The following is a 12,905-nucleotide window of genomic DNA, read 5'->3' on the forward strand; positions in this document are numbered from 1 at the left end:
GAGGAGGAGGGGAGGAGGAGGAGGAGGATGTTAGGCTTCAACGTCTCGATCAATGAAAAATTAGAGGGGCTGGACTTTAAGTTTCCTTCCAGTTCTGAGGTCTAAGTTACTGAGGCACAGAGAGGTAAAAGGACTGTCTACATTGTACTTAGTCGGTAAAACAAGTCCCTGACCAGAAGTTAAGGCAGGGAGCATTATAGAAGAGAATCTGATCCCGCTTTCTTGGCTGGGATCTATCCCGTCTCTCCGACCCGCCTTCATAAACTACAACCCCCAGCATGCAGCTCTCCCCTCTCCACGCCTCCGGCTCGCCTTGCCCAGCGCAGTGCGCATGCTTCTCCAGACGTGGCACCGGGAACTTCGAGGGCTCTGGGGGCGGGGCCGAGGGCAGCGGCCGCGGCCGTTGGAGGAGCGGGAGCCGGAGCCGGGGCCGGGGCCGGGGCCGGGCGGGCACCTGGCAGGCTGGCGGAGCAGGCAGCGGCGGTGGCGGCGATGGGTCGGGCTGGCCATGGGTGTCGCTCCGGGCTGCTGCTGCTGGCGTTGCTGGTGAGGCTGGGCAGGGGCCGGGCTGGGAGGGAAGTGAGCACGCTGCGGGCTGTGCCTGGGGCGCGGGGCATGACTGACAGAGCAGGAGCGGAGCCGCGCGGGCCGCCTCGGGGCCGGCTGTGCACGCCCGGGAGCGCAGCGCGGGCTCCGTGAGTGCAAGGAGGAGCGAGGGTGCTGGGAACCCGCTCCCGCTTGGCGCCCTCCGCGTACCTAGGTGCTGCATCTTGCACCTGTGCATGTGTGCACCGGCGAGAAGGGAAGCCCGGGAGTGGAGGGTGGGGGCGGGGGCGGCGGCGCCGGCGGCGGTCATCCACCAGGCAGTCTAATTTCAGATCACACATGATGCTTGGTTTCTGTACCTGAGATTTCATGCTTCAAGTGACGGCGCTGTCCCCTTGCCCCCATGCCGGACCCATGCATCCAGGGGCCAGCCCCTTTGGAGGCTGCAGCTGCCCCTTCCTGGAGGTCACTGTCTACAGTGGTGAAGCTGGACTCAGTTACCCCCAGCCTGAGTTAAGAGGTCAAGTTTGCTTAATAGGGGAAGGAGCCCCCTCCCAGGTGTGGCCTAGGGGTGTCATGCTCGCATGCCCATTCTCCCTTCCAACGAGATTTGCCGAGACACACCTCGGAGGACCAGGGAGTGCAGAGTGCCGGAATGGATTGGGTACTAGGAGGTAATGGCCTCTTCACTTCCTGCAGCCTCACTCCCCCTTGGCCTTCTCCCAAGAGCTGCCTTTATGGCAAGAGGATGACTATAGTTCTGATCTTTCATTTATTTATTTATTTATTTTAGGTAGAGGGCAGCATCTTACTGGAAAGGGAATGACAAAGTTAAGGTGTCTCTAGCCTAGAGCTTTTCCATTTCCCCAATTACTCCCCCTCCTTCTAAGATAAGCTCTGAATTGATCCCCTGTTTCTAAGTGACTTAAAGATAACTTTGAAGGAAAGAGGGGGGGAGGGGAATTTAATTCTAGAGATTGTCAATATCTGTTATTTGTAAGATACTGTTACTTCTGAGGATACAAAATGAAACATCCATGCTCTTACCTAGATAAGTAAACACAAGGTATGGAGGAGCGGAGCAAATAGTAGATTAGACAGAGGGCTATAGGAAATTTTGAAGAGGAAGAGGGGAATACTAACCACTGAAGGGATCAAGGATAGCCTCACAGAGAAGGTGGTACCTGGGGACATGTGGGATTTCATTTCATGAGATGGGACAGCTTGTATAAATGTAGGAAGGCATGACGTGGCACAGCTAAGGTTGCTTCCTTGATTTAGTTTTGTTTTTCTTTTCTGAGGGTGAGAAAGAAAAGAAAACCTCTCTGTACTTAATAGCCTTTCTCTTCACTTGAATATACCTGGGATGTGGATTTAGAAAGTACCTATTCACCTCAGTACATTACTGGAAAGGCAGGGGCTATGCAAATAATATAGTCAGTGTGAACTTTTACTTCTATTTAGGACTCCTGTAGGATTTGAAAATACTGGAAGGAAGGAAATCAGTGACCTGTTAGTGGATGGAAGGGATGAGGAATTATTGTTCCTGCCAAGATTTCTATCCTTCCTGAGGGAAGGAACAGATTTCCTCTCTTGCCTTGAGCCACATCTGACAGCAGTCTTTTCTAAATAATCTTGCTTCTGGGTTAATGGGGACTGTAAGTGCATAGATAGGTAGGTAGTTGTTTTTTTATTCCTTTCAGATGATCATTTCCCACTTTGCTACTTCTTTAGTGCATGTGAGAATTAGAACTTAGAGGTCCATGGTATCACAAGAAAAGTTTTTTGGTACAGTTGCAACTCTATCTATTCATGACCCCTCCTTATTTTGCAACAGTAACAAAATTTTTTTTAATAAAGATTTTTTATTATAGCTTTTTATATACAAAACCTGTGCATGAGTAATTTTTTAACATTGACCCTTGCAAAAACTTCTGTTTCAACTTTTCCCCTTCTTCCCTCCACCCCCTTCCCTAAATGGCAGGTAGTCCCCTACATGTTAAATATGTTAAAGTACATATTAAATACAATGTATATATATTTACACAGTTATCTTGTTGCACAAGAAAGATCGGATTTAGAAAGAAGATAAAGATAACCTGAGAAGAAAAAACAAAAGTGCAAGCAAATAATAGAGTGAAAATAATAGCAAAGCTTTTAAAATTGTAAGTGGTTGTTTGTAGTTAGGACTTTTCATGGAAAAAAAACAATAACTTAGAATTCTGGGAGGCACATCATATATGTGTATGTATATCACATGCATAATATATTTATTATCCCTAAAATTAAGAAGAAGCATACCTTGAAAGTAGATTTCCATCTCCACTTTTCCTAGTCTGGGCTTAAAGAAAGAGGAACAAGCAGATAATGAAGGTGAAGGCCAGTTTGTTTTTCTTTTCTAGAAAATTGGGAGGGGTATGTATATAAACTGTACGTTTATATACCATGAACATGAAGGTTGGGTTCCTTTATTTCTTTCAACAAATATTTATTGAGTATAGCATTGTGTTAAGTTCTGTGAGGGATGCATAAAAATATGTTTTATGATTCTATCAGGTCTCAAGGAGACAAGATTATACACAAGAAGTTAAATACCTCTTTAAGAGATATCATAAAGTGTTATACAAAGATTGACTTAAAACTGTTTAACTTGAATATGAATAGTTACCCTATCGTGTTACATGAATTCTCCCTTCCTCCTTTCTTTATTTCTGGGAATGTTTCTTTCTCTTAGACACTCTTAGCTATTCTGTTTCCCTTCCCTGCCACTCTCTTTCCCTTAGGTACCCTAATCTGTGTATCAACCTCTTAAACTGAAACCCAACTTGTTCTGGCCTATTTCTTTCTCTGGCTCTTAACTAGCAGTGTTATGGCAGGATTTGGAGTTAGTGGACCTAGATTGGAATCCTCTGTGAACTGGTGATTAGTCAGTTAACTTCTCCAAGCCTCTAGTTTTTCTATATACAAAATGAGGGAATTGATGTTTAGTAGGATTTCTTAAATTTTTTCTGCTCATGACTCCTTTTAGCCCAAGAAATTTTTATGTGACCCCAGATATATAGACAAATAGGTATACAAATGAAACATTTTCTGATAAAAAAAAAATCATAATTTCACAATCTCCACATTCAGTTACAAGACCCCATATGGAATTGCAACCCATAGTTTAAAAAGCTGGGCTCTAGATAACCTCTTTGGAAATTCTTTCCATTTCTAGATCTCATCGGTCTTTTTCTTTTTTCCCTGTTCTTTCCCCTTTCCTGCCTCTTCCTTCTCTTCTCTAATTAATTTACTTTACAGTCCCTTTCTCCTCTGAATTCAGAGCTACCCTCTTTGTGGGACCATTCATTTTCTTTCTTTCATACTCACCCTGCTAGCTGAACTATGCCACTTCCTTTTTCCCTCTCTTCTCCCTCAGCTGATTTATGTGTTCAGTCCCTTACTTTTTAAACCAATCCATCTCATCTCCCTGTGCACTATCTCTCCCTTTCCTCAATTCCTCCTCCTTAAAAGGAGGAATATCCACTCCTCAGCTATCAGAATTTTTCTCTGTCATGCTTTTCTTCCCCCATAGGAGCCAGTATACTGGCTTGAAGCTACGAAAGTCCCTTTTCCCTCTGCCTGATGTGTCCTGCCTTGGGTTGGAATGGGGGAACGTAGTGGATATGATCCTGTTGTAAAATGAAACCCCCTATCCATTTTCACAAACTTTTTTTTTTAATGATTTTGCTAAACCATGAATTAAATGAGGCTTTTGAAACTGAATCAGAAACTGACCACTTAGTATTTTTGTTTCAATGGGAAAATATGTTCTAGTATTAAACATCTGACTGAAAAACAAATCTTTGAAACAACAACCCACTTTTTTTAGGAGGAAATGACCTATGGATGATTTAGCATCAATTATATGAGACCATTATATATGAGATTGAAAAAGAATCTTGTGGTCATTTAGTCTGACTTCTTCATTGTGAAGGGGCAGGTGACTACACAGGTGGTAAATGAGAGAGTTCAGATTTGAGTTCAGATGCACTGTCCATTGGAACCCCACTGGAAATGTATTCATCTTTGGACTCTTTCATTTACTACTTGACCAATGAAGCATTACAGACGAGTCCTTTGAATTCAGTGGAAGGAGAGATTATTATGGTCTAAATGTTCTGGGAGGATTTGTTCTTGAACTAGGTCTTTATAGGTACAGTTTGGTCAGAGAAGGAAGAGTGTGCTGTAGAAGTCAAACAATATGATGTGAGCAAGGAAACATAGCAATGTGTATCACTTGCAGGGAGGAAAATGAATACATCGAATACATCAGCATGGCTGGAGTAGAGATTCATTTATGGAATGGGGGGATTTGCAAGGTAGATTTAAAGATGGAAGAGACTATCTGATAGCTCTTTATTGTACAGAATAAGAAATTGAGACCCAGAGAGATTAAGTATTTTTCCCATGGTCACATTATGAAAGAGATAAAATTTGAACTCAGATTCTCTGACTCTTAAATCCTAAATCCTTTCCATTCTTTCATGTTGCCTCTTTCCTTGCTTCTGTTATCATTCAGAAGTTGATTGAGTCCCCTTCTTTATCATCTTTCTCCCTTTGCTAACTTTTCTTTTAACCATACTCTATTTACATGAAGCGTGGAGATAACAAAAGGTAATTGTTTTTAGTAATTTAGTTTTTGATGGAAAGAAGTTTGAAATTAATAGCCAAAATCATTTTACCTAGGGAAAGTCCTGCCATTAAATTAGAAGTATGCAGGTTCTTCCATAATCATACATAAAGTCAGTTTATGGAGGATCTTTAATGGCAAGCTAAAGATTTTAAGTTTTAAGTGTTTTTTTTTTTTTAAGTTTTTGCAATAGTTAAAGCTTAAGGTGATGGTGACCTTTATTGGGATGGGGACAGTGAGAATGGAAAGGAGAAGTGGATCTGGGAATGTTACAAAAGAAGACCCAGTAGGACTTAGTGAATGGTAGTTGGGATAAGAGAGCAATCATATGAGTCTGAAGTCTGAATGACTGAGAAAGTAATGCTACCATTGACAGTCAGGAGAGGGAATTTGGCTGAGTCACCCAAATGCATAAGGAACCTGATGTTAGCAAGGAGTAGAATTTTAATGTAGTTCAGAGACGCTTAATGATTTTTCTTGAATTTTAGAATATCTGACTACATTTTATGCCCTCCTGACTAATCGCTATCGTTCTCTGTAGGAGACTGCCCAGACTATTTTGACTATGACATTTATTGCCATACTTATCACCAGGTGAAATATTTCTGCTCTTGAGAGGAAGAGAGAGCAGAAAGTGCGAGTGAGTCTGATTGCAGCCTGAGAAGTCTATCTTTGTCATCCTGAATGTGGTCTGGCCCTCACCCCAGCAAGTAAACAGTGCTTACTGGCATCTCTTTTATTCTTGGCCAAGGAGGGAGGCGCGGGTGTGAAATGAGCCGTAGGGTTGGAGATTCTGCTTCCCACTTCCTTGGCCTCTGTACTTTGATCTTGACTCCTTACTTCAAATAATCCCATGTTTTGAAGTCAGCATAGCTTAGTGAATCACTGGCATCAGTACTGGCAGATTCAAGTCAGGCCTCAAGACATGAGCAATGTGACCCTGGCCAAGTCACTGAACCTTTCTGTTTGTTAGTTTCCTCAATTCTAAAATGATGGATTGGGCTTGATGGCTTCTGAGCTCCCTTTCAGTTTTTAAATCTGTTGTTCTATGACTCTTACCCACCCAAATGAAGATATCTCTACAAAGTCATTGTACATATCTGCCAGCTGTTATCATCGAGTCTTTCTGTTAATAGGACTCTCATGCCTATAGTGGGCCCACGCCTGCCATTGGCTGCCTATTGCTGTAGGGTCATGTTCAATGTTTCATGAATTACATTTAGGGCAGTCTGCAGTTTTCAAGCAGCCCACCTTCTCACTTTCTGCACCTTGTGATGCAACCAAATTATAGTATTCTGGCTGGCTCCCAGGACCCTTCCCTTCCAACACATACTGCAGTCCTCAATTCCTAGGTTCCCTTTACTTAGAATGCCTTTCCTTTCCATCTTTACCCATTGAGTTCTTCCTTATCATCCTGTAAAGCTCTACTGAAATTCTGTCTCATCCCTGCAGCTTTTTCTGATCTTCTTGAATTAAGGAAACTCTTTAAAATCTTTCTCTTTTTTCCTGTCTCTCTTTCATATACCCATACTACACACACACACACACACACACACACACACACACACACACCCTCACACAGGTAACACTTGGTTTTGCCTCTAATGCACTTGTGTGTACATTATTGTACTTTATATTTATCTTTGTCTTAAACCCTTTACAAGACTTTTGGGAGTATGGACCATTTCTTGGCTAAACTCTCTCTCTTACTACCTGGCCCAGGGATATTGAATGATCTAGAGTCAATATCTGGAACGGAAAGTCAGAAAGATGAATATTTTAGGTATTACAGCTTTCCTTGAGTGATTGATTACTTTCCTAATTTTTCTCAGAACATGAAACAGCAGAGAGGCCTTTCTCATTACCTCCATTTCCCTTATTTGGGGGAGGAAGTAATGATTTTATTCCATGACTTTAAAAATTTTAGTGATGCTCTTTTTAAAAAACATCATTGTCACTTCTCACTAACTTTCTCCCTCCCAAAGTAGAGCTCAACCTTGAAACAAATAAGTTCAGTCATGAAAAACAGATCTACATATTGTCTGCATTGAAAACATATGCTTTATTCCATATCCCTAATCTGTAGATTTACTTTATATCCTGAAACTTGTGTGGTTATTAATGGTTTCAATTAATTTTTGTTACACCTCTGATCTTTCCATTCTGTTTAAAGGTAAGATACATGCTCACTAACAGTCTGTTGAAGTCATTATTGGTCACTGTCTTGATCACAATTTTGAAGTCCTTTAGTGTTATTTTTCTTTATTGTTGTTAGCCTGTAAATTGTTTTCCTAGTTTGGCAGTTCATACAAATCTCTTTGAATTGTTCATATTTGTCATTTCTTATAGCACATTTGTCCACAATTTGTCCATTCATTTCCCAATTGATAAAGCCTCACTTTATTTCCAGTTCTTTGATACAACAAAAAGTGCTGCTGTAAATATTTTCACATATATGGGACTTTTCCCTGTCTTTTTCTTCCTTGGACAATATACCTATCAGTGGTAACATTGGGTCAAAAGTTATGGATAATTTAGTGACCTTATTTTTTGAAAATTCCAAATCATTTTCTAGTGTGGCCTCCACGACCATCTCACATTTCATTTCATGCCTGAGTTAGCTGAATGACATAGGAGTAGACAATACCAAATGAAGTAGAAACAGTTTCCAGGCTTATTAGATTGGTAGGATTTGAGACTTTAGATTCTGATGTGCTGATTTGATTTAGGTTTGGGGGTGGAATGTTTTAGAGGAGAAACAAAAACAATAACTCTAACTTCAGTCTGGAGTGATTACCTAATAAGGCTCAGTTCCTTCTTAGTTCCTAATGATTGGTTAGAATCATAACCTGTTCTTATAAGGGGTGGGAGTGAGGGGAGGAAAATAGTGGAGGTACAGACAGTGATACCTCTGAAGACTTTTGCTTCAAAATTTCATCAGCCAGTCTGGCAAATAAACTCAAACAAAATCCACACAAACTATTTCCTGTAATGGGTGGGAACTTTACTTTTCAGTGCTCTCCTAGATTGAAACAGGGAGGAGGGGCAGAAACGCCAACCAGTTGTATATTCAAAGACTTAATTCTTTTCATCTCTGTCATCCTTTTCAAGCTGACTTTTTCTTCTTTCTGAGATATTAGTCTGACCACCCTGATTTTACTAGGGCTTCTTCCTATGTTGTTTCCAACCACCTGCAAATGTTTGAAATTGGAAAGAATATACAAATTCAGACTAAGCATAGGATTTGAGAAGTTGGGGCATGAGAATGAGATGACTTTTTATACATTTTTATACATAATTTCTACCCTAGTTTCCTCTTTCCTGTGAAGTCCTTCGAGTTCACTAATTATGCAGGCTCCCTGATCTCAGCTGCATGTGGAACAGATGTCTTTATTGAACTGATTGTGATGGCATCTCCGCCTGATTCCAGAGAGGTGCCAGCTCATTTACAACCTGCCAGAGTACAGGGAATTGATATCATCTTACCCTAGGGAATAATATTTTCCCTTTGGCACCAACAACTCCTCTTATCCTCAAGATGGGAATATTAACGACTGTCTTTGTTTAAGGCTCAGTAGTTTTTAAAAGGTACTGATATAGTCTGGACTGCTTTGATCCAGAGCCATCCCATAACTGGAGTCAAATGGGACTCAGGTATGGAGAAGAGAACAGCTTTATTGCTAAGGCACCTAATTATATCTGGCCTAATGCTGGACGTTGCACAAGAATACATATGTGAACTCAGTCACTTTTCTACCATTTTGAAGATGCTCAGCCAGTCATACACATACGTAGGACATATAGATAGACTAATACCATTAACTAGAATTATAATTTTTTTTTACTTCATCTATAGCTCACGGATAAAAGAATATATGGAGTTTGGGGAAAAGAGGAAGGGACAAGGTTGAGCCAGTTAGTATTGAAAATCTGGTCCTTCTTTAAGCAGAATGGCACAGTGGGAAAGAACTGGATGCAGTGAGGAGATCTGGGTTTAAATCCAGGCCCTAACTCTAATGAATGCTATATCTATGGGCTGATTAGTCTTGCAGGAACTGTTTCTTCATCTTGTCAAATGAAAATAAAAGTATTTTCATTTTTACCTTGGGAAAGGACTTTCTTGGCCTTAAAGCTCTATATACCCTTCTGTTATTATTAGACTAGGGGATATTGGACAAGTCCTGAGCAAACAGAAACATTTTTTTTAACTAGCAGCATCATTTTTGTTTAGATAGTTAGGTATCAATGGATAAAGTGCTGGGCCTGGAGTCAAGAAAGACTCATCCTCATGAGTTCAAATCTGGCCTCAGACATTTCCTAGCTGTAGGTAAGTCACTTCACCCTGTCTGCCTCATGGCAAACCACTCCATTATCTTTGCCAAGAAAACCCCAAATGGGGTCACGAAGAGTTGAACATGACTGAACAATATTTATTTTTACTTGAAAGCAAACTACTTGGACCATATCTACTTCTCTCGTTAAGAAATGGTTGTAAATTTTCCAACATTAAAAAGCTTCATTGGTTTCTACTTAGTCTTTTGTTTTCATTTTTTCCTCTGGAAGAGTTTTAGGAATAACAACGGTCATAGGCTTTATTGCTGGGAAGGACCTTGGAGATCAGCTACCCCTTATTTTCCAGATGAAAAAAATGAAGCTTGGAAAGATTTGAACATTTGCTCCAAGCCCCACAGCACTGAGGGAACCAGCCTTCAAACCCAGACTCCCACTCTGGTATTAGGTGAACATGCCATACTTGAAACTGGTGGCAAAGTTGTTCATCATGGTTCTTCTCAGTGTTCTTTCATGTTTGGGGATAACAACAGTGCTAGTAGTCATATTTGTTTTTGTTATTGTTCCAGGTTTGATAATTAGGAATGGGGATGGAGACTCAGTAACTGGGAAAGAGTCATGCTTAGTGTTGTTTTGTTCCAAATTCACATTTGATGGGATAACTGATTGAAGTAGTAAGGGATTGAGCATCTTCTCAGGTCACTGGGGAATACTGGGATGTCAGCTGTCTTATGCACCTGCCATCTTTCTCTACATTGGATCCTAATATATTGTTGAATTTCAATGGATAGTGTGAAATAATATAACCAACGTAACACATGCTGGCATCCTGGATCTGTACATTTGTAAGAAATCCAAGGAATCAGCTCTTGTTGCTGCCTTGGCATGGAGGGACTTAAGTTTCTAAACCACTAATAGCTTTAATATTCTAAATTTTGGGCTAAAGGGACTAGAATTATGGTTCTAAAACTAAAGACCTATTTTCATAACTCCCCAGATCAGTATGGCTGACCATTTGTTTCCTTATATACTTGTCAACACCTAGAGCATTTATGTTCTTTAAGCATTATCAGGAATACAAAAAAAATCACTTATTGAACCAGGTACAGAGGAAGAGTTGCTTTTAAAAGGACAGAAACCAAAGACAGGTCTCATCCTAAATTTGTTGGATGTGCCAAGTGAGTATAAAATGAAATGAGTATAGGGGCTTTTATATCTTCATCCAAATCAATGATAAAATTATTAAACAATTGTGGACCTAACAGATCCTTCAGACGACAGATGCAAAAAATGTCATAAAGTGAATGAGAAAGGATTGGTTAGGATTTGAGATTGTCTTGAAATCATTCATGGAAGCCAGAGGATGGAATCAAGGAGGGAAATCCTTTCACATATAGGGGACAGTGAAAAATGTAGATTTGGGAGAAGGCCGATTTTGCTAGATCACAGAATGTGTTTTTGTTGTTGTTCAGTTGTTTCAGACATGTATGACTCTTTGTGATTCTGTTTGGGGTTTTCTTGGCAAAGATACTGGAATGTTTTGTCATTTCTTGTTTCAACTTGTTTTATAGATGAGGAAATTTAGGCAAACAGGGTTAAGTGACATGCTCAGAGTCACATAGCTAGTAAAATATCTGAGATCAAATTTGAACTCAGGGTCTCCTTGATTCCAGGCTTGGTGCTCCATCCATTGTATCATCCAGCTGCCTCGTACCAAATAATATGATAATATTATGTATTATCTGTTTACATATTGTAGCTCTTCTATAGAATGTAAGCTTCTTTAGGCTGACACTGATTATTAATTTTGATTTTCTGTACTCCAGTGTTAGCATACTACAATACAGATAATGAGTACTTAATGTTGGTTTGTTTATGGCATTCCACTAGAGATCTTTCAAGCTGAGATGAGGTCAATAAGGACTTCTTTGAACGTGGTCATTCAAGCAGTTGCAAATTCACCTAAGTATTATCCTCTAGCCTTCATCTCACCCTCTTTTTCACAAGAATGGTATGAATTTTTACTTTTTCAGATATTTTTGCTATATATTCATGTAAACAATCTATGGTATTTCCCTGATCTACCAGCTAATGAACTTATCAAAAAAAAAAAAATAAGGTTAATTTGGCATGATCCATTCTCAATGAAGTCAAGCTTGCTCATTGAGATCATGATTTCTTTTTCTAGGTGCTCAATATGCTTTAATAATGCATTTCAGAATTTTGCCAGGAATGGAAGTCAAGCTCACTGACCTACATATTGCACGTTCTATTGTCTTGTCTTTTTTTGAGGGGGTGGGGGGATTCAGGACATCTGCCCTTTTTTAATCCTGTGGTACCTTTTCAGAGATTGTTGAAATAAGCTCAGCTATCACATTTTTTTTTTTTTTTATTCTTTCAGTATCCTAGCATGAATTTCCTCTATGCCTGGAGAGTTCAGTTTATCAAGAGAACTACATCTTCTCTTAATATCTCCCTATTTATCTTAAATATCAGCTTGATAGTAACCATCCCCCCCCCCTTCCTTCCTGTCCATAGAGAGCCACAGATAGTGGGGGAACTTTCTGCAGCCCTCTATACTGTCTAAAGATTCTCTTTGGAATAGAAAATAAGCAAAATAGGTAGTAAAGCAATCTCTGCCTTCTCTTCATCATTGATGACTGTACTATCTCCTGGGTCATTGTCCCTTCTTTGATCCTCTTTAACCAGCAGAGTTTTAAAAAATTTCCCCATGATCATTTTGTTACCCCTAAGCTTTTCTTATCATCCTCAGGTTTGTTCCTCTTCCCCACCCTCTCCCTTAAGGTCCATTATGTTTTCTCATTTATAAAAATGAAAAGTTGAGGATAATATCAGTAACAACTGACTTTGCAGGTTGTTGTGAGGTTCAGATAATGGATATTAATTATATGGCACCATATATTAATGCGCATTGTTATTGCTATCATCACATTTGGTTTTAGTGCACAAGTAATTATTGCAATGAAGGAAGGAATTTTGGTGGACAGTCTATGTAGGGTAATGTATGTCGCTCCAGTGCTGACTTTCCATAGCCTTAAAATATAAACTAGTGGATCTTACCTAGTCAAAACCCAATCTGGTCATTGAGAGTGAGCTACTCAATTATGTAACCATAGATTGGTATATAGGCTGGAGGTAGCTGACTTTTCCTTCTACTCCCACTGTCCTTATCCAGATCTTCCCAGCCCCCTTTTTGTCTCTGGAGGAGTAAAAGTTCTTTCCTGTTTTGGTAGAAACTGTCAGCATATCCATTTCCCTGGCCAACTTAGTCTCCTTTCTTTGACCCAAGAAATCTGTTTTTTCTGTATTAGTAGGCTGTCCCCAGATCTTGATTTGATACACACACATACACACATACACACACACACACACGACT

The 12,905-nt window shown here is 40.1% G+C and overlaps 1 protein-coding gene across 1 annotated transcript in view; it reads left to right on the top strand.

Moving 5' to 3' along the window:
• Positions 1–407: 407 nt before the first annotated feature.
• Positions 408–12,905, top strand: part of PDIA5 (protein disulfide isomerase family A member 5) — a 170,611-nt gene continuing 158,113 nt past the window's right edge. Inside the window, exon 1 of the mRNA XM_051985419.1 lies at positions 408–546. Coding sequence (XP_051841379.1) covers positions 493–546 — 54 coding nt within the window. The 5' untranslated portion in view covers positions 408–492. The remainder of the gene's footprint in view (positions 547–12,905) is intronic.

This window comes from Antechinus flavipes, chromosome 3 (assembly GCF_016432865.1).
Source record: "Antechinus flavipes isolate AdamAnt ecotype Samford, QLD, Australia chromosome 3, AdamAnt_v2, whole genome shotgun sequence".
NCBI classification, from domain to species: domain Eukaryota; kingdom Metazoa; phylum Chordata; class Mammalia; order Dasyuromorphia; family Dasyuridae; genus Antechinus; species Antechinus flavipes.